Below are 23,578 nucleotides of genomic sequence, written 5' to 3' on the forward strand. Positions count from 1 at the left end.
CTACCCCTGTAATTAACAGGTGTTTTCCTGTGGGCTATTGTCATTTCTGTCTGAATTTACATAGCTTGGAGGATGTGTCATGTTTGCGTTGACCGAAACAGTCGTATTTTATATACCTCGTTATGATTTTGATGAAGTGAATAGACTCAATAGCTAAATATTTAATGAATAGATATCATGTGTGTGTGAGATTGAATATATATGGAAGGACAATGTCAGAATTTTAGAAAATGAGTCATTTCGATTAGTTGTCAACCAAAAGGATTTTTCTGATTGTGTTTATTTCAAGTGAAACTGCTGTGATTCAGCACGGATATGTTAATAACTGACTTTAATATTTTTGGGATTATGGAGATATGACTGTTACAACTGATGTGCATGCTGTAAAAGTAAAGAAATAGTTGAAGTCAGCTCTTCTGATTATGTACCAGTAAGTGAGCGGTGATAGGTCGCATAGTAATCATTAACCAAAAAAGTTCTGTAATGCAACCTAAGCCCTGCCTACCTCATTATCAGCCATTTAGGTTGTTTTTAGTTTGCAGTTCTGGTTACCGAAGTCCAACATTGTTCTTGTTCAAAAGAATGTGTAAGATTTAACCAGCCAGCATCCGTCTGTATCTTGATTCATTTGTCATGAAAGTTATATAAAGAATCAGTTAATCCTGAAGTCATGGATTGAGTTAATGTACAATACCACTCGTCACCTTCCAGTGATCAAACCAAAATATGCAGTATCACCTGAATTCTTCATGGAATCAGATGAATACGGTAATCTGTCTTCCTGTCTATATTTGTCTGTATGAAAATGTATGCATTCTCCCTCAAGATTAGCAAAGTAGCCATCTTAGTGAATTAGCAGAATTGATCTGCCATTTTAGTCTGCAGCATAATGTTGTAATAAGACCAGGCCAAACAGGTAATATGCAAAGATTACTCACATCAAGCAGATTCATTCTCAAGCTGGTTGCACAGCCCAGTGTGTCAGCTCTACTTATTTTGCTGGCATTGATGAGTTTACCAGACTGATTATTGGTAATTTGTTTTGAATATAACATTTGCATGGATTTGAGTGTTTGGTGTTTGTGAGGCCTCAGCCATAATGTTGGGTTTTTTTTACAAAGTTTTTCATGATCAATGCTTCAATTTCATGACAACCTAGTAAAATAGTAGTGGAAAAGATACCAGATTTATCCCTTTGCTGATTCTTCTGTCAGTACATGGAATGAATGTGGATGGTTTAAACATTGCGAATGCTACTAGATTCTTCAATAGTTCGTAAGAGGCGACTAACGGGATCGGGTGGTCAGGCTCGCTGACTTGGTTGACACATGTCATCGGTTCCCAATTGCGCAGATCGATGCTCATGCTGTTGATCACTGGATTGTCTGGTCCAGACTCGATTATTTACAGACTGCCGCCATATAGCTGGAATATTGCTGAGTGCGGCGTAAAACTAAACTCGCTCACTCACTCTTCAATAGTACAGGTAATCTATAACTTGGCATGAAAGGATGATCTACATTTAGTTGAATTTCTGTAGACCATGTGAACTACAATAATAACAACGACATAGAAATACCTTTGAAAACAATTAGACACTTTCATAATTCCAATAGCTGATAGGTTGCAGATATTGAACCATGGGGAAAGACTATATTCTTTGTGAAAAGGACTTAAAATCATGATAAAGTAATTATCTTATGGATTGAAAGGGTGAGACCACCAAACCATGCTTTCATTTTGCCTTGGATTGGTTTCAGTTCAGCAAATTTTAAGTCATGCATAAGTAAACAACATGGGAAATTTGAATGATTCTTCAGTAATGCAGATGTGATTCATAATGAAAACGTAATTTTGATTTTTTTCATAATTGAAGTGTAGTGTTTCAAAGCTCAGTCCCAGGTATGTTTTAGGTTACTCTCTGAATATAACCTGCAGAAAGTTGATATAAATCACTTTTGTTCTGGAATATACGTAATGATTAGAATTGAGCTGGCGATGTTAACACAGGCAGGTCATTGGTATTGTTATAGGATGTTATCCTCTCCAGAAGGAAGTGTTTTTTTCATAACAATATCTTGCATATTTCTCAAAACAACATATTGGCCATAATGAATCAGGTGGGATAAACAGACTTGTGTCACTTACTCTTGTCAGGATCCACCAATTGTTGATTTGGAGCCTACATTTAAATTGCTGTATTGTTTGTTACCCCTGTTAGCTGGATTTGTTGTAATGAGGATTTGAGATTTCAGGCATTTATGGCTTCTTTAAACATGGGATGAATGATCCCATATTTTATACTTTTATCTATGATAGAAAAATACACTTTATCATCAAAATAAATCCTCACATTATCAAACATACAGAGATTCAGACCAGTGCCAACGGAAAATTTGTACATTTTCGTAAACTCACTGCAATTGTGTGATTGGCAATGCATTTTTTTATTCCAAACAAATGTTTAAATGTGTCAGACATTACCCTTGTAGGGCTTATTGTATTTGGTTAATGTGCATATACTTCTGGAAGCATTTTGGGGAGGCGGTGGGGTAGCCTAGTCGTTAAAGCGTTGGCTCGTCACGCCGAAGACCCGGGTTCGAATCCCCACATGGGTACAATGTGTGAAGCCCATTTCTGGTGTCCCCCGCCGTGATGTTGCTGGAATATTGCTAAAGCCGCGTAAAACCAAACTCAGTCAGTCTGGAAGCATTTTCTCCCATTTTCTCCCTTGTATTGCAATCAAACTTTCTGCTGTTGGGTGTATGAGGGTGCATCTGCCACCACAAAGCAAGGATTGTTGAGAAGTCTGATTTTGAATAAAATTAAAAGAAAAAAATGATTAAAGTTAATTTTTGAATAATCTAGCCCTAAACAGGATTGAATGAAATAAAATCATGAGTAACAATATTCATAAGAATATTTTTAGATAGACCCAAGTCAAACTGAATGACAAACTAGATAGAATTAGAAACTTGAAAGCCTTCATATCTGAGTCATCATTTTCCCGTTCTATTTTTACTTGTGTAACTCTACAGTTATACAAGTAGAAAGAGAATCATAAATAACAGACAGATTTCTTTTTAATGCCAGTGTGCTACAAAGTCCTTTTACCAGGTCAATCTGCCTAGATTCTCACTAAAAATCTTCAATATTGTGATTGTCTTTCTGTAGTAATGGACCACTTACAATATCATGTTGTTAGGATGACATCATATCAACTTGTTATGTGTCTTCCCACAATTATTAATATAAGAAAAGATCTGAACATTGACCGCATCACCCATTTGGATTTTGGATTTAGAATGGCAAAACTTGATGCTACACATTGGAGACACAATGAGAAAAATATGACACAAACGAGTGATGACATCTTTTACCCAGGTCAATTGAAAGTGAACAGGTGAAGATGATAAAATGATTGAGGAGCTGGAATTGTTTTCTTTCAACCAACCAAAAATTATCATCAAATAAAGAAATGACAACTATTTAACTCAGAATATGGGACTTCATGCCACTGAGTGTTAAGTGTCTCAAGTAAACAATGTCGGTTAAGGTGGTTGTCTGATAAGAAATTTAACCTACACCTTTTTCACTTGCTGGAATTTCTCGTTTAGGTACATGAACTACTGAAAAGCTTTGATGTTTAGAAGCTGAGCATTTATTATACCATGCATAATTAAATGATATGTAAAGACAACTTGTTGAACCAAATGCTATCACCTGTTGCATGACTTCTGCCTCAAATGCACTGTGTATAGAATGTTGTAGCATTGAGACCATTAACTTTCCTTCTGTCAACACCATGAATCTACTCTTCAGATTCACCAAGTGGTAAATGATTATGACTAGCAGCACATTTTGGCATTTCTAGTAATGAGCCATATCTTTTTGAAGATGTAATTAAGCTAGCATCTCTATGGATGTAGTCTAGTTGTGCAAAATGGGACATAGAAGGAAGTCCTTCATGTGACTATGTTCACACTTTTGTCATTTTTGTCTTGTGTGACTGACAAACATTTGTAGTTACAAGACACACTTTCTTTCCTTCATTATTCTTTATCATAAGATCTCATTTTATTGTCATAAGAGAAGTTTTGTAGCTACGGTATGTAATTTGACTTAAGCTTCATGTTTGCTAGTGGGTTAAAGTGCAGATGAGACCAGAGTCAGGCATGGTGTTTGAAAGTGCACACATCTGTAACAGTGATTCTCACAGATGTGGACAATCTTGGTTTGCATATAATACAGTAAATCATATATCATGTACATTAAAAGTGATGATCTGATATGTATTTCATATATGTTTTTCAAACAAATAACAGTCACAGTCTGCCGTATGGAACCTTGTACAACACACCGAATAGCATTATTAGTTGCTGCTATAGCGTTGACCACTAAACTTTCCATTTGACAAACCCTAGCTTGTGAGTTGCGATGGACCTGTAGAATGAAAGACTCTTTGGGATCACACTGTATATTCCTTTACTTCTACCATAATGACAGGACACTGACCTGGGCCCAACAGGTTATATTGTGTTTAACTGGCTGGACTTAAGCAAACCTTAGCCAAGCAACTCAGTTCAACACAAGGTCATTACAATTGAGAGAGGACAACAATAAACATTTCTTCCAAACCTCACCGGCAGTGTCAACAAGGATTTTGTAAGATTTCAGCTCAAACACTACAGAGCAGTGCTATCATTTCCGGGTTTGCACAACTGCTGAATCAAAAACATACTGAATATTTTCAAGAAGTTTAACACATACTGTAGACCGGTGACATTCTTCAAGTTATTCCATAAAGTTATTTTTTATTCAACACACAACTAATTTTTTTCATTGTCACCTATGTTCTTCTAGGCCTTAGGTATTGGGTCATTAATGTTTCCATGTTACATTAATGATAGTTTTGTTAAACTTTTACTGTATCAATATATAACATCTGCTTGATCTGTAGCTATGCACCTACCTTGCTGTTCAGTATTAAGTGGTTCTGCAAACAGTGTTCTTATCTACCAAACTTCTCGTACAAATACAGTGACAAAACCCTTCCTGATCTTTAGTAAACTGTGCTTAAGATGAGTCAGGTTGTATGATTGTGACATTATAAGCATGTATTCATGAACTGCTATCAAATAGTGATGAAACCAGGTGTTTACAGGCAGGTGAGGCTATCCTGGCCCACCAGTGCCAAACACATACAAATGTAATGCGACAGCTCACCTGAACAAACATGAGAATGTATGTTTTGGTAGTATTGTCATTGTACTTTATCCCAAATATGAGTAACGGATTTTCAATTTGTCACTTTATATGAAGAACTGAGTACACAGGTTCGGCTGTTCGCTTGGGATAACTTGACTTTAACAGTATGTGATTGTTGTTGAGGTAGTGTCATCAGGTTATAATGCACAGGAAAGAGAAATGATTCTGTTACTTTGATGAGATTTTGCTGATTCAATGGCTTATTTGGCTTGGCCTCCATTTAGACCCAAAGAAAATGGATATCTTTATACACCTTAACATTGATGCTGGTCAATTGCAGACCTCCAAAGAAAAATAAATATTTTGGTCCCTTCAGGTGAATTTTTGCATTGTAGGTAATGTTGGTTACAGTTAAAGGCTTTCGGACAGGGTAGTATGTTCTCAAAAAGATAATTTGGGGTGTGTTTTATCAAGGGATTATTTCAACTGGCCATCCTTTGGTTTTATTTCTGCTTATGCTTGCTCACCATCATTATAATGATAAAAGTTAGCTTTGTCTCATTTATCCAACTTTAAAGACATATACAAATTGTGTGAAGGAAATGTGTGTTTAGCAAACAGTATTTTATTGGTGCTTCAAACAGTTGTCTCTGTTTGTAAATGTGACATGCTGCTGTTCAGCCTGTGGTTTTCATTAAAAACTACTCCAAACTCTTGACTTTAATGAGAGGGTGAGTTATGATATGGTCCTTTTTTAGGATTAGATATGCACAACTTGTGAAGTGGTAAGAAACATATAAATATGAATGACAAGAATTTGTTCTTCTTTTAACATATATTTTGATACTTGCTTGTAAAAGTGGTCTAATACTTGAAAGTGAACAAACCTTCGGCTCAAGTTCATTTTAATATCTTATCAAATGTAGGGTGAAAAGATCATCATAGGTTGCCAAAGTCACAGATTTGGAGAAAAACATTTTATGATTGTGGAAATAAAATAAGCCATAGTACCAACCTTTCATTCACGCGAAATCAAACATGAAGAAATTGTGAACTATCCCCATGTTTCAGTTTTTGACAAGAAAATAAAAGGGCCCTTTGGGGCCCCAATGTAGAGATATTACTATGAAAAGGGGGTACCACAAAGTACCTGTTGGTGCCTACCATCACTATGTATGTCCCATTTTACTTGTGATTTCCTATTTATGTAAAAAGTCATGGATGGAAATAAGGCCGACCGGTCATTAAATCAGCTTCCTGTCCTAGTGCTAGTGACAACAGAGCTGCCCTAGTCTTGGTGATCTCAGAATCTTTGAATGGGCGTCTGTTCTTAACTGTCCTGCCACATCCTATAACCCTTGAAATTACCTTTGTTGATGAGGGAGTGTTGTACTCAGTGCTGGTGTTTCTTCTCCAGGAAGGGGAGAGGAGGGAGTGTTGTTTAAGTTGTACCATTGTTTCTTCTCAAGAAAAGGAGAAAGTGATGATGAGGGAGTGTTGTATTAAGTACTTATGTTTCTCCTCCAAGAAGGGGAGAGTGGTGAGGAAATAGTGATGTATATAGAGAATACTACACGAGGTCTCATTACATACAAATTATACGAAAAGAGTGTCCTTCCTATGGTATCTGACCGAGAAAAAGCGAGGTCACAAGTTTCGTATGTAATGAGACCTCATGTGGTATTTATTACCCACGTCTTACATGCATTTAATTAACAAAATAGCGTATTTTTGTTATGTTTTTGGTTTCAAACCATAACCGGTTTCATAAAGAGGTTGCGGATGAGTTTTGTACTGTAGTACAATATCTTCATGACGTCACACTGTAGTGACGTCACTGCCTTGGTAACCGACGTCAAGATGCATGTCAGTTGTCATCGCCTCGTACAGCCTCCCACAGTAAACTACTCCGTAGCACCTCATTTCTTGGTTTCCAAGTTGCTTCATTCGGCTTACATCACTGGTGGAAACATTGCGTTTATGTTTTTCGACAGATATAATGTCTCAGTTAGGCTCACAATTAAACAGCGACACGGCAACGTTCGCAATGTTTACGTTCCCACAATGCATTTAAGTTGTAGAATGAATGAATTCACGTGTTTGTTGTGAATGAAAAAATAGTTACGTCAGAATGTGACCTAATTGAGAGGTCATCGGTTATCCAATCAAATCGTTAGAATCTCAGGTCAAGTCGTTACGGCACAGGTCATCGCGATACGACACTCGTGTGACGTATGAGATTAGTATGCAACTACCCATACGTTGACCTCTTGGGTAATAATAAGTTGTACCATTGTTTCTTCTCCAGCAAGGGGAGCGTGATGAGGAGGTAGAGTTGATGAGGAGGTTGAGTTGTATTCAGTACGTTTCTTCTCCAGCAATGGGAGCGTGATGAGGAGGTGGAGTTGTATTTCAGTACATGTTTCTTCTCCAGCAAGGGGAGTGTGATGAGGAGGTAGAGTTGATGAGGAGGTTGAGTTGTATTCAGTACATGTTTCTTCTCCAGCAAGGGGAGTGTGATGAGGAGGTAGAGTTGATGAGGAGGTTGAGTTGTATTCAGTACATGTTTCTTCTCCAGCAAGGGGAGTGTGATGAGGAGGTAGAGTTGATGAGGAGGTTGAGTTGTATTCAGTACATGTTTCTTCTCCAGCAAGGGGAGTGTGATGAGGAGGTAGAGTTGATGAGGAGGTTGAGTTGTATTCAGTACATGTTTCTTCTCCAGCAAGGGGAGTGTGATGAGGAGGTGGAGTTGATGAGGAGGTGGAGTTGTATTCAGTACATGTTTCTTCTCCAGCAAGGGGAGCGTGATGAGGAGGTAGAGTTGATGAGGAGGTTGAGTTGTATTCAGTACATGTTTCTTCTCCAGCAAAGAGGGAGTGTGATGAGGAGGTAGAGTTGATGAGGGAGGTTGAGTTGTATTCAGTACATGTTTCTTCTCCAGCAAGGGGAGTGTGATGAGGAGGTAGAGTTGATGAGGAGGTTGAGTTGTATTCAGTACATGTTTCTTCTCCAGCAAGGGGAGTGTGATGAGGAGGTGGAGTTGATTTCAGTACATGTTTCTTCTCCAGCAAGGCTAGCTTGATATGGATGTAGAGTTATATTCAGTACGTTTCTTTTCCAGCAATGGGAGTGTGAAGAGGTGGGAGTTTTACCTTGTGTTTCACCTCATTAGGATGTCCTTCTGTATTAAGTAGTAACATTGTAGTCCTCCAGAAAGGATGATGGGGTAGTGTTGTATTAACATGTACCACTGTTTCTTCTCCAGTAATGGCAGCCAGGAAGGGGAAAGTGAAGGTGGTGGCAAGTTGCGAGCTGGGGAAAGACGGAACAGTTCATCAAGCACATCTAGTCGGCACAGTATTACCAGCAGCAAGTCTAAGAAGATGAAGATCGAAGATAAAATCAAGAAAGAGCCTTCAAGTCCAGACAAGCATAAAAAGGTAAACATTGCATTTAGTCCATTGTCTAAATATTTTATAGATTGTGAATTCTCAAGAATTACAATATGTTGTGATGGCAGTTTAGCTAGGCAACAGATTGCTTATATTTGTGTGATACTAGCAAGTGTAAGTAAAGGAATGAATGAGAAACACTATAATGTCTGCTGACAACACTTTACTGACCTGCTGACAGATCTGTCACAAAACAAGATTATGCTAGATAGGTATGTTTAATGCAGAAATTACACCAGGCAATGTGGGAATCCATTGGAGTGTTTTTATTTGTTTTAAGCATAATCCCCAGCTCTAAAGTTTACTCAGAATTTTGCTGGTCCACATGTCATATTCTACCCTCACAGATCAGTTCTGTTGAAAATTGCATCTGAAACAACTTGATTGAAAATGCTAAGGCACCGATAGTCCATCTGGTTTATTTATTGCTAAAGGATATGCATCTATTTGAAATCATTAGTCCATCAACTATAGTTTTTTTCAACCCTGGCTCAGAATCAGCAGCATAAATGTTTACACCAAGGATGCGACAGCTGCAGTGAAAAAAACACCTGTTTCTGGCATTTGACTGCGCATACCACATACTGATAACTGATGTTTACTGAAGAGATGTAGAGTAGATGTAGAGTAGGATGATGTTTTCTACATCATCTGGTTACAACCACAACTTCAATAGAATCTATACTTCTGCACAAATAACTATAGAGTACTAATTAGACATCTTCGATTTTGCTGTCATTTGCTGTAGCACATGCATGAGGCTTCCGCAGATACTGATTAAAATTATCTGCAGTGGCAATCAATATTTCCAATAACATAAATATGTTGTAAAAGAGGCAACTAAGATATTTTGATATTGGAATAAATATTATCTGATAAATTCTACTTTCAATCAAGCATTACAACATAATTCTCTGACATTATATTGGGTATTTTTTAACTGAATCACAGATAGATTTCTTGCAAATAGGCATTTGGCTGATTTCAAATGTCCAGCTTATGTCATGAGAACACACACAGTCCAATCTGTATGTCTGCGTGCATTACTGTAGCTAGCAGTATAGAAAATACAATTTGAATGGCAAAGCATCATATCTAGTGATATTTTATCTCAGATCTCGTATTTCATTCACCACGTTTGTTATCACCTGTTAGTTTTTCTGAAGTATTTTTTAGTGTATGTAAGACTGATTTGATTGGTAGCTTCGGGACAGTGTGGTAGCCGAGTGGTTAAAGCGTTTGCTCGTCACACCGAAGGCCTGTGTTTGAGTCCCCAAATGGGTACAATGTGAGAAGCTCATTTCTGGTGTCCACCACTGTGATATTGCTGGAATATTGCTAAAAGCAACGTAAAACCTCACTCACTCACTCACTCACTCACTCACTGGTAGATTCATGTATTATGTCTTATAAGCATTAATAAACAACAAGACCACGTCAGTTGACTCTACCTCTTTATTGTATATCCTTTGTTATGATAGACAACTTCTCATTCTTCGATCCTCCAATAGGTATTGCTTTGTCAGTGCAGTCAGACTACCATCAAACACAAGTAAAACCAGTCGAAATTTAGTCCATAGTAAGCAAATTTGTATTCCGCAAAGAAACAACCAATTCTTATTTCAAGGTTTTCAAAGCTGGAGTTTTGTTTCCCTTCAAACTAAAAGAACTATCGAGCATTGTCAGACCTTTTTAATAAATTTCATGTTGGAGGTCCTAACACAGATGTGCATTTGGTTGTAGTTGAGGAGATATATATGTAAATAACATGTGGAAGTGATCCCTTGCTGACAAGTATTGTTTTGACCCAGTACTGGAAGTCCCCTATAATCATCTTACTTACACCAGCTCCCTTTCTAAACACTTAAGCATGCAGGCCTTTAAGTGCAGCCTGGAAAATCCCCCATTCAGACACAGGTCATGATAGCTTCAGCTTGTCACGAGGAGAAACTGCATTCCTATGATATTCTCAACATGTTTTCTGCATCAAGGATTTTATTGTTTTGGGGAAACTGCTCGTAAGAATGGCATTTTGATATAATTTGGAGACTCATAACCTTTTTACACATTTTGAAACAGTTAATTTTAGCTTCAACTCTCATCCTTAAGTGTATATTCTTTGTGCTACCATTGATCCAAGTGTTGGTTTATGTGTTTATTTTTTGGCAGACAAGAAGTTGTTCAACATACAGACATATTTATAATTTAGCCAAACTAAAGGAATACAAATATTTTCACCCAATTAAGATGTTTTGATAAAAAAGCATTGTCTTTGGTTTAATACCCTGATACTAGTCAGTTTAACTTACACACATGAAATTAGAGATGTGTTCAATGGGACTCTTGCATTTGTGTAACATCTTCTATAATAGCTATTAGAGACGTGACCCGGGCTTTATCAGGATCAGTTCTGCTAACAGGCTACATGTGTACCCTTGCTGATATGTTTGTGTGAGAGAGACACAGCCATGATAGCTGGCCCAGAACAATGATGACTGGCTGACATTCCTGTCTTGTTTGGTCTGGCAGTCAGTCAGCTGATATGCTGCAGCTTATACAGAACTAGTTACAGTAAACATGGCTATACCAATTGATCTTGTTCACAGGACAAATCTCTGGTTTCACTACCTTTAATGTCCTATTGTACATGTAAACAGCTCATGCTGCCTTCGCAATGAAAACTTTGTTGGGATTAGCATAATGTTTCAGCAATTTTATGTTGCTGATATTTTTCTACCATTTGTATTTCCTTTCTCCTTCTTCTTTTAGTTGTGACGTTTTATATGCATTATTAAACGTCAGAAAGAAGGATATCAGATATCAGAGAATGACAAATCAAATATAATCAAAGATGTTTTCAAAATCATCCTTATCGTTTGTAGACAACTGGTAATTTATGAAATACATATCAGCTCTTATCGTTTGCTCCTATTTTAAGCAGCGTCAACAGCAAGATAAGAATGATGTGCCTCACCAAAATGGCCAGGATCACCTGCCCTTTCACTCTTACAATGAAGGAAGTAGTGTCAAGTCAGACACAACTCAGGATAATGCACCACGGGTACCACAATCTGGATGTCACCAGGATGAAAAGTGAGCTTTAAAGAGTCTCAGTACATTTAGTAGTTTAGTGTAGACTTATTGCAAACAAAACTGTAAAAGAAACCCCAACTTTATGTGTAGACGAAATGTGAACCTCCTCTCAAGGAACCATCTTCACAGTATACCTTTGTTTCACACAAAGGAACATTAATGACTAATTGTTATATTGTCCATACATTATCATCCCATGAAATCAATGAATGATAACGTTGCTGTAAATGTGTTGCAGGTTGGAATCAGCAGAAAGATACTTAACTAAGGCTAAGGAATTGAAGCACCTTGCTGATGTAAGTCACTGTTATCTACTGTACTTCATGCCTTGTAATTGTCTCCTCTGTTGTCACATGATGTATCATGTTGCTGAAGAGCTCCACTTACACATGATTATTGAAGTTGGTTGTTTAATGCCACACTCAACAATTTTCTAGTTATATGACAGTGGTCTGTAAATAATCGAGTCTGGACCAGACAATCCAGTGACTGAATATTTATCATCTTCATTTACATAATGTAACAGATTATTGAAGATATCTAGATTGTTGAAGATTCCACTTTGTCATGATGTATATGATATTGCAGAGGAGCTCCAAGTATATTTCATGTAGCCTACTGCAGATTGCTGAAGAGCATATAGGCATGACATTGTTGTATTGTAATTATTTCTTCCACACAGATACTTGTCCATCAGTGGACAGCCCTATTTATTCCTGGCTTTGTTGCATGTTTAACAGAAGGACAAACCGGCCAAATTCTCCCTGTACATCAAGTCAGTGTTGTCATTCGTCCAGTGTGGCTGTGCCATGGAGAAGGAGGCAATTAGTGAACCTCAGAAGATATTCACCATGTATTATGAAACACTTCAACTACTCAAGTGAGTAACATCATCAGTACACATGCTATAAACACAGCATGCTATAAACACAGGATGATATTTTGGAACTGTATTGAACAACTATTCTGTACAAAGATCACTGCGTCAATTTTGCACAAAGATGGAAGTAAAATTATTTTGTAGTACCATATTTACTTCTGTATGCTGCACATACCCATTCTGGAGTGGAGATTTCTTGAAAAAGTGCCATCAAAGTGAAGACTATGTTTGAGCAAACAGGATATTACAAACTGAAGTGACAGGATAAATCTTGACATTATACAGACAGAAATTCATATTCTGACAGCAGTGTTAGGTTATTTAATATTGGCTTCTGAAAGTGTTATCGAATATCTGATCATGTATTCTTTTGATACAGACAAGTGATTCGTGTGCGGGTAACATGCATTGACCCTGATATGCCCATCACAGACAAGAGGTTATCAGTATTATTGTAAGTATTTGGACCTTTCTCTGGGTTAGATTCAGTAAATGTGCTACCAAACTTTACAGTTACCATGGTTACAAATAATGTGTATCTTGCATTCACTATCCCAGCTATGAATGATTTGTGTTTGACACTGTTTCTGTCTGGTAGAAACTGACCACTAGTCTGTAAGTGTATAGACCTTTGTCCATGGCTGGACAGTATGAGTCAGTAGTCAGCGTGTAATCTGTATGTCTGTCTGCAAGACAAAGCAGTCTACTGGCAATAGGGTGTGTGTGTCTGTGTCATCTGCTGACACCAGACAAATGAGATGAATCTGCTGCGTATTGCCCCAGACAATCACTGGAGAAGCTGGAGAAGCCCCCGAGGCATTAGTCACATTATTCGTGATGCATCACTTCATCATGTTTGATTACTTGTCATAACCATACTTACTGCTGATATATTTGTCTGACCTGTCTGCTGGTTCTTAAGGCTGGCTAGACTGGGAACACTTTGCTTGTAGCAGTCACTAACATTAGGAAGATTTAATGGCTTCTTGTGATATGACAGAGTTTTGTTGTAGACTTTGGTAATAACAATTCTGTTGAGTTATGTTGTCTGTGCCAACTGTCCTAATGGTTACTGGTGTATATTTTATGAGAAAGCTCATGATAGGATACTTTCTCTGTTTCAGATTACGCATCCAGTCATTGTTATGTCTCAAGTTATTTCAGTTAAAGAGGCCAGAAGTATTGAAATTCAAGAAAATCATCGATGGTGACAACACCAAAGTAAGTACAAGGAAGCACAAAGTACTGCTGTCTATGAAACTTTCATCTAAAGTTACCTCTTCATTTGTACTTCTTGCTGATACAACACATTCTTAGTTTGGAAATGTTACAATCTCTCCATGTACTGTCCATTCAAGTAGAAATGTTAAAATTCAAGATTTATGTTGCATATTGAGGTTGTGAAAATGATCATTGTATGAATAGTGTAAAAAAATCCTGAGGGTACTGCTCACTTTGATGTGTGTTAAGCGGAACATTTGTCAGCCAGTCTCTGAATCCTGATTTGTGTTTTGTAGACTGCCTCAGCCAAGTCCCCCCATCTCAGCAGCATCCCAAACCGCAGTATAGGAACCCCACCTCCCATCTCCCCAACACGCTCCCCTGCTGGCAGCATTGGCTCAGTCGGATCACAGGCAAGTACCACTAATCTTACAAACATAGCCACTGGCTCAAGTCTCTGTTGGGCAAGTGATGATGAAGGGGAGATAACTCACCAAATACTTTGACATGTCCCATTTAGTTGTTCAGCCTAACTTGATACAGAAAAACTTTACTAATTTATACTTTTGGTCTTATGTTTTTAACATGTTTGTAATCAATATTGAGACACATGATTTGTTATGGGTTCTGAAATATGTCCATCTAGTAACTGTTATTGATACTTGAAACAGTGTTTGAAATTAAGCAAGAACGTCCAGGGATTCTTGTCATGCGTAAAATGTGAATGCTTTACAGGGTTAACCTCTGTAATTTATACCACACAAAGCACCTTCAGTTTTAACATTGCATGAAATGTTATTTATGACTTCACTGTCTACAGGGTAGCTGTGACTTGCCATCCAACAAGCTGACAAATGGTAACTTAAGCTCAAGTGCCACCACTCCAATGTCATCGCCAGGGACTATCAATGTCTCCCAGCGAATGCATTCCGTCATGCAACAATATATCAACTTCTCTGGTTATCTCGTCACCAGTCATGATCTCTGGTTGCAGGCAGATACTGCTGCACAGGAGTTTAAAGGTACGCTGAAATTGTCTTGTACATTTTGAAGTGATGCACATGATTCTTGCATTTATGTTTCTTTTTCTCTTAATATAGGATCTCATTTTGATTTTCAAGACTATATAAGTGAAGCAGGGAAAAGTTTGTTTAGAATTATTCATGTGATTTGTTTAGAATAAGTGTAGTTATGATGAAATGTGATATCCAAATATTATACATTATATGATGATTATTTTATATCCGGAGCAATAAGTCCACTCAATGGTGGTAATCTTATATATATATTTCTTTGTTTCAGAATTTTTTGATGTCCTTGACAACACCTGTGGCCCTCTGTCCTTACACAGTAGTGTCTTACAGCTGGTATATTATGTGAATGAAGGTTTACGGTTGCTGAAGGATACATGACATAGGGCTTGTCCCAGTGCTCACTGACAACACAACCAGGTGCTGAACTAAAATGGTCAACAGCCTAATCACAGTCTCATTATATATGTATAATGTGATATGTCAAGGACTGAGAATATTGACTCCATAAGTGCTCCCTTCACATCTTGGCTGCAGCATTGTGAAATCCGTATCATGCCAGACCTACATACCAACAAAATATTGTGCTTTTCAGTGTACTGATCATCAACGTTGCCTATTGCCACATGCTATATCATTAGGACATGTTCATTCATCAGAGTTACCACGTAATGAAACAATGAAGAAAACTCAACGAGAAAGTATGGCAACAGTCTTCATGGCTCAGTTTCAACCCATTCTTGAACTCATCTGACAGACATATTGTCTTCCAAAGGGCGGCCATGTTTTACTCAATGAATGGGACATATCCAGCTCAGCTCTGAAGATATATCCACAGTGCAACACATTGCCAGTTAATGAATCAACCCCAGTGGCTGTAAAACAGCAAACAAGATCCATCAGATCCCTGAAATATGTGAAGACTGATTATCCAATATGTGCCCTCTAAATGGCCATCACCATAACCCAGTGCTCATTATTTATTGTAATTTATTGCCCTGGAAGAGGAGCAGCTAATTACATGCCTACAGTGACTGACAGATCTCGGTGTTTTCCCACTCTCCTAGTCCACAACCAAATGCAGGCCTCCCTACCTGTGTGTGTGAACAGACCTTCTCTTGTTAATACAGAGAGGCAGGCTAAGTCATATGCAATTCCTGTGGATGCACGTACAGAAAGCCTGCCCTGAGAATCTCACCCTATAGAACTGACAGTTTGAAGCTGCATACAGTTGGCTGGACATTCTGACACTATGAATGGTAGACTGTTAAAGTTGGCAGGATGCTGCTGCTTCTGTGACCACAACATTGGGAGGGAAGTTGACCCCTCGAAACATGTGGCTTACTTTTGTACTCACATGACCATTTTCTGTTTGTAAATTTGTTTGGAAGACTACCACCAGTTTGGATGCTATTCTCAGCTGTACATATTCTCATACCTTTTTGAAATGATGGTATTTCTGTTTTTAAGTCCACTCCACTCACTGTGTTATACCCGACTACCTTTTATGAAATTGTTTGGGATTTGTGTGATGTCCCCTCTCCCTATAATCCTCCCTTCTGTGTTGCTGTTCTTCATGTTGGTGTTAGCTCTCAATTTGGTCGACTGACAGCTCCCTAGCTTCACGACTGGCGTCTATGGCTGGCTCGTCGACCTACACAAGTGCTGTGTCCTTATTCTGTGATTCTCTCTTGTCTTGTACTGTTGGATTTGGGAAATAACCAGTCAATGGGCTCATGATAGGAATCAAAATGCCAAAAGTTGTCCAAAAGATTTGCACATACATGAAATTGTATTTTATTGTTACTAGAGTGATGAATTATTTAAAGGATATCAAGACACTGGAAAATATTTTCACCTTTCCATGTATGTACATGGCAAAACCTATCATAATATCTTTCTTTGGGATTAGGGGTTCATGTGTTTCTGCTTCCAGTTTATACATATATGGTACAGTTGTCATGCGTCTCATTTCGTTTGTGTCATGATCATTTTTATAAATATATATATACATACATGTATATCTTTTATATATATATATATACATATACATATACACTCCAATACGATGGTGTTTGAGCCAGTCAATATGGTCTGAGTCAGTAGCAATAGGCCCATCATGTTTTGTAGCTTTCAATCATGTGACAATGGGTAGCCAGTGGTGCTGCTACTGGATGACTATGGAGGTTGGAATAACATGAGGAAATACTCCACAGCAGATGCCATGACAGCTATGACATTGCCACCAGTCTACTAAACCCATATCCTGGCTAGCTCTCGAGACAGCATCGGAGTGTCACATCCCTCATTCCAACATCATCAGTAAGACACATGGTCATCACCTCTCTGGAGTTTCCCATGCAGTAAATCAGTGTTCCAGAAGAAAGTTGTTTCACATACTTTCTAAAAATGACTAATCATTGATGTTTGATTTATGTCCTGTGATAGAAACATTTTTGACTTTGGCAACAGAGGAATCAGCTTTTGTTTGGTGTAGTATTTATCTTTTAAAAGTATAAGTAGAACCGGTAGTTAATTAACCTCGCAAGCATACTGATGAGAAATCTGTTCAGTGTTTTATCAGTCATAATTGTATTTTGTGAATATGTTTGGCCATACAGCAATTAATTTATGCTATGGGGCCAACAAACGGAATCCTTGTGTTTTGTACTTAAGTATGATGTTATGCATTTCTTCCTATGCATTGTGAAATTCAGTATTGCTCACCCAAGACACTGTCAAATATTCTCCTTCATCAGATATTATTTTGCAGAATTCAAAATTCTGATATTTATTTCCCCAATTATGTACGACACCAATCACAACTATCATGATTGACAAAGGGAGGTAACTAACTATTATTCATGTGGCTTGTCACTGACAATCTTGCATTAAGGCAACTCATTACATGTACACTGTCAGACAGAATGTGGTGCTGTAAGCATCATCTACACATGATACAAATGTCTTGATGTAAACTTGAAAACCTTTATGGCAAAGGCCATGTCAAGTCCTCTTCAGTATTCCTCTGATGTCAGGCTGCAGTTGTACTTCAGGGAAAACAGCATTTGTATGTGCAGACAATTCATTCAAAACTGCAAGTATTTTGCATGCGATGTTATAGAAATCTAAATTATATTCCTTATTATAATTAAGAGAAAACATATTCTTTAAAAGATGTATTTTTATAGCAATGTTCATGAATACTAAACTTGCAATATATATTGATGTTCTACTACACTATTGACATGTAGTCAGGATGCAATCAAAGCTTTGTGGAGAATCACATGTGAGATCTTAATGAAAAATCATGTTACAAATCAAATAATAGACCAATAGTCTGGAGAACAGATTCACTACAATGATATGTTTCACTCCAAAATAATCCTGACAAATGAAATATCTGCTTGCTGCATGATATCACAATGTTAAAGAGGAAAGCAATTCTAATAATAAATCATATTTAATAATAGATTGGAACTAAGCTGTATGAATAAATTGTGTTGTATCAATGCATCTGTTACTGAGATGATGTGATAATAAACATGAGACATCTGAGGGAGCACACCTGTAACCTTAGTTTGCGACAGCACAATGCCCAACAGGCACATGCAATCAAAATGATTACTTGCAGTCAATAATTGTACATTCACATTCTTACTATAATTCCATACTTGATTCTATTTTGTTGACAAAATTATTTTGCATTATAGTGGTTCGTTGCATGAAACAATGAAATAAGTTTCACCCAACAAGAATTTCTTGTGCTACTGTATCATAAGTGCTACTAGAATTTGTCGTACATTGTTGCATGTAATTGTTACACCTATGCAGCTCACGTAACCGTGGTGACAGGACAGTCACACTCTTTGCTTCTGTAATTACCTAAACTTTGGACTTCACTAGTATCCCAACCATCATATTTCTCAAGCCAAATGTTGTCAGCCGTCAACACCAATACTACTTTGAGGAACACTGATGCTTGAGTCTTCAATTTGAAATCAAATGAGAGGTTTATAAAAAGCTGTTTAACCCAGTTCATTCAGTGTTTTAAGGTCATATATTTTATGGGTAAAGATATGCAATAAACAATCAATATGCAATACAATAGGTAATTGTTTTTATTGTATTTTGGGTAGTTGTTATGAAGAGCAAGCAGACATTGGACCATTTCAGTGTATAAAAGTAATTACATTTCTAGTCCAAGGTTTAGGCACTTACTCTTCTATATTGTTCTGATTTGATGAAGCCCCATTTGTTGCAACAATGAAATCATTCTATACACGCAAACCATATCAGTGTTTATCTTTTGCTTCCACTAAAAGGGAAAATGTAATATACTTTTGTAGTTTCCATAAGTTGATATTGAAATGACATATTTGGATTATGGTTATTTACTTAACAAGTAAAACTCCTAAGTCCAATTTTTTTTTACTCCCACATGTTTTCAAATTATGAGTATCAAGCTACAGGTGAAATCTTATCCATATGTGCACAGTATTTACAGATAGAATATTTCCTTGAAATTTGTCAGTCCTTGATTTGCAAAACATTCACAAATTCATTTGGACATAATCCTTTTTATGGACCCGTTTCTTACTTACAATCATTCCTTTAATTGGGACTTTGATCACAGTGGGTTTGATCAGGCATATGCCTACTTTAATGTTGAGTCATTTGGATCAGAATGATGCCAGTGCTGACACCATGAAGCCAAATATATATGAGGATGTCTTTCCTAGTTCATTTCTTTGATTTTAGGGATTTTAAGACAAAAGAATACTAGGAATAATGGACAAGGAATGAAATCTGTCTTACCAAGACTGTCAATTCCTAAATATTCAAATTAAGATTGTGGGGTTTAATTGAAAAGGATTTTCCCATGACTCTGAAATAAGTATACAAATGAACTATGACCTAAAACTAAGAACATCTGAAATAGAATTTGTTGTTCTTTTGGATTAAGCTGTGTGACGTTGGCATTGCTGAAAGTGAAATATGCCATCATGGGAAAGAGGGAGGGGGGATTGGCTGTTTCAACATGTGTCTTATCAGTTCTTGTACATTGTACTTCTTTTATTTATGTCTGTTTTACTTAACTTTGTACATACCTATTATGTAGATGATCTATCTACCAACAGTAAGTAATACTGTTAACAAATTATGCACAAAATACATGTTTTATAATGATTGAATTGCATATTGATAATTTATGTAGTTATTTATTGACCTCAAAGGACATGATTTTATTTATTTGGGGGTTAAGAATTAATGCCGGCTTAGATAAGTTGACAAGACAGTTTTGTGCATTATCTTACAGATATGAAACTGTTTTTAACATTTCAGTGCTGAGACCAAATTTATTTCTGAAGCATAATGTTTAGGGAATCATGCTTTAAGGGCAGGAAATCTGTCATTATTTTAGTTATGGACATATCTTAGTTTCAGAATGCCAATTTTCTTCTATAGAATCCAGAACGTCAAAAGCTTTGTAGATTGTACATTTTGAAAGGCACCAGAGAGCTGTTTAGTGTTATTTACATACTAATAACAGATATGTTTATTAAAGTTATTGCCATAGATTTAAATTGTGATTTGAGTTTGCATAAATGAATTCAACCTATTTGTATGATGCATTTCATAGTCAATTGCTGTAACCACAGAACATCTATATCGCTACTGACATGTTCTCAACAAATGTTTCTCTATATATGAACTGTGCCTATCAGGTGATCATTGTCATGTGTACAAAGTTTTTGATCATTTGGACTCCATGCTCATGCAATATCAGAAGGGAGTCTTGGCTGTACTCATCATTTAACAATTTCACATCCATTGTAAATATGGTTAGGTTACAAATTACATTTCTGTTTTGTAGCTGTAGTTTATTTTAATATTTTAAAGCTGACATTTCTTCTTCAAGCAGAAGAAATGCCAATCTTTTGTGATGTTGCCTAAGAGCTACAAAATGGAAATGTACAATATTTTCCATGATATTGCAGATACTCTCATGCTCATTGTTTCATTGTAAATATCTGAGCAAACAGATGCAGCACCGTGTCCTATTTGGAGTAATCTTAGGCTGCCACATTTGTGTGAAATGTTGAGTACAGCTTATTTGAGTGCTGCCACTCATTTCATGGTGACATTCTTATTCTTTTTTTTTCATTATTTTTTTTTCTGCATACATTATCTCATTCACAGGTTGTGTATGTTCTGTTACCGTGGTTATTTTGTTCTCTGCTTCCATTAGTTGTTCATCCCTCATGCCATTGCTGTACATAGCTTTGGCAGACTATGCTCCAGATATTATATATGCATCATTTCATGTTCATTATTAAATACAAAAATGTGCAGTTATGATGTAAGACTTCTGTTATTTTTCTCTTTATTCACATATCACAGATAAAACATAAAGGAAGCCATAAAACTGCCCAAGAATATTGTGTGTTATTGACATTTGAAAGGTCAGTACTATACATTTTGTTAGCTATATTTGTAGTTGACAAATCATTCAGTGATGTGCTGATGCTGTTTTATAAGAGCCATGGTGTGTGTGGACGTTTGGTACTAGTACCGAATGGAATGTTTTGTTGTGTGAGGAACATTGAAAGAGCAGTGTGGAAGGACATGAATCATTAATGAACTTTATCAACATCTGTGGAATAAACTCAGAATCACTGTAGATATTACCCCTGGGGGATTCCTTCACAAGAAAATTATGGATGTTCATATGTGTGCATCAGTGTTCCACAAAACAAGCCATGCATGGTGAACAACACACATGTATTTACTCACATGCATGTTATGGCCTTGTCTTAGCTTATATGGATAATCTAACAAAGAAACAATACACCATGACAAATACTATAAACGTCCATATTTCTTTGTGTGCAAACATCAATGGATATAATATACACCAGTTGTAGAAACCCGAAGTTTTACTGTTCATTTATGACACTTATCAGTCACAGCCAAGTGCTATCACAGGCCTGCACATTGAGAAAACAAAGTTACATGTGACAAATGGTGTCATTCTGAACCCCAGTGAGACATCCTCTGATATCTGGGCATTCTTGCAATGCAGACTGCTGGGGGTTCTGTGGTAAGTGTCTGATGTTACTAAATATACTACCCATCAAATGTTTAGATGCACTCAATATAAATATATACATCGGAGATGACTTTCGGCACCAACATGGGAGAGCCAACTGCAAACCTTACACAGATGAACAGCACGAGGATCATGCATCAAATTGCCGAAAAGCATGTCCAAAGCTGCGTTTTGGTGTAAAGTTTTGTCAAGAGTTTCATCATTTATTGAACTCGTGACCATAATATTTTCAACATTATGAATTTGTTTTACAACACGTCAGTTCATGTGTAAACAGTATGGAATATTTCGCATAATGTTGTTTAGAACTGTTACTGAAGTGGCTACATTTAAAAGTGAGTGTAAACTTTTGATGGGTAGTACTAGTATACAATGTATTTCATCACACTTCCTTACATTGGTCATACAACATAAACATATACTGTCGTAACCATGAAAGTGACCTCGAAGGTTGGCGTGAGCGTGGCACCACCAGGGACAGGCTGTGAACCAATGACATTACACGAAACAAGATTTTTGCCCGCGATTTACAGATGACAGAAAAAAGTTAATGCAGCGGTAAGTGGTATGTCAGAGTATCAGTTCTAGACCACGGCAACTCATAATAAGGTAAATCCCGTTTAGTAATCTGGGTGGGTTATTTTGGTTTCCCTAGCTTCTTACTTTACTAACGAGGTTTGTATTTAGTGTGTATCAACCACTTTGCCATCTCAGTATGGGAACCAGCACCTCATCATCTGTTTTCACAACAGATTGAAAAGCCCACCCCAACTCTTTCAGTTTCTGACAGTGGGTGGAATCTGTCAACGTAGTCAACGAACCTCACTTGTGTCGGTGAACTTTGGTCAAAGTGATCAACCTGTGGAAACTGAATATGTGCAGCCTGCCTTGTTATTTCTATTACTGGAATAAAAGACATTTGAAACATCTCTTTTATTACTTTATCATTAGATCTATGTATGGAAAGGCTTGCTAACGCATATCACAATTATTAATGTGCCTACACATGACTTTGCAGGTACATTATTGCAGGCACAGATATATAATCAGCCGTTTCCCCCAAACAGTTGGAAGTATATAGTCGTCATGGTAGGTAAAAGGGCGGTTTAAAACCTAATTTATTTGATATCAGGTTTCCGTTTTTGTACAAGTTTCAATATGAATGTTATGTTGACACGAGTGATTTTCGTCATAATTAAATTTCATTGCAATTTTATTTGGTAAACTATAGTAGCCTAGCTATGACATATATCTGGTTAGAAATCGGTTTCATTACAAGGTAAAGGGTGTGCTTTTCTTAAAGTACCAGTAATGGCAAAGATATAACCATTATGACAAACATCAAACATCAATTATAGATATTATCATCAATAATATCAGGACCAACGGGCACTTGCGCGCAATAGAACACAGTTAGACCAAGAACGAACCTCAACGCATATTATCCAATGATTATTAACCCATTATTTAACAGCTTTTTTCGAATAAACATAAATACAACGAAGCTAACATATTTATACACACAAAACTCAATTGATTGTATATTAAAATACTCAAAATTGCCACGTCAAAGTGAGCG

General features: G+C 37.0%; 1 protein-coding gene across 2 annotated transcripts in view; it reads left to right on the forward strand.

Annotated features, from left to right (window-relative positions):
• LOC124257247 (AF4/FMR2 family member 4-like) overlaps positions 1–21,248 on the forward strand; it is a 118,074-nt gene extending 96,826 nt beyond the window's left edge. Inside the window, exons 12-20 of one of the 2 annotated variants that reach the window (XM_046691260.1) lie at positions 8,474–8,648; positions 11,599–11,753; positions 11,992–12,049; positions 12,494–12,633; positions 13,013–13,087; positions 13,758–13,854; positions 14,151–14,267; positions 14,675–14,876; positions 15,157–21,248. In XM_046691260.1, coding sequence (XP_046547216.1) covers positions 8,474–8,648; positions 11,599–11,753; positions 11,992–12,049; positions 12,494–12,633; positions 13,013–13,087; positions 13,758–13,854; positions 14,151–14,267; positions 14,675–14,876; positions 15,157–15,266 — 1,129 coding nt within the window. In that variant the 3' untranslated portion in view covers positions 15,267–21,248. The remainder of the gene's footprint in view (positions 1–8,473; positions 8,649–11,598; positions 11,754–11,991; positions 12,050–12,493; positions 12,634–13,012; positions 13,088–13,757; positions 13,855–14,150; positions 14,268–14,674; positions 14,877–15,156) is intronic. The other variant, XM_046691261.1, reaches the window with a different exon arrangement.
• The last annotated feature ends 2,330 nt before the right edge of the window (positions 21,249–23,578 follow it).

Source organism: Haliotis rubra, unplaced genomic scaffold (assembly GCF_003918875.1).
Source record: "Haliotis rubra isolate DU_JTF1 unplaced genomic scaffold, ASM391887v1 Scf654, whole genome shotgun sequence".
Classification (NCBI taxonomy): domain Eukaryota; kingdom Metazoa; phylum Mollusca; class Gastropoda; order Lepetellida; family Haliotidae; genus Haliotis; species Haliotis rubra.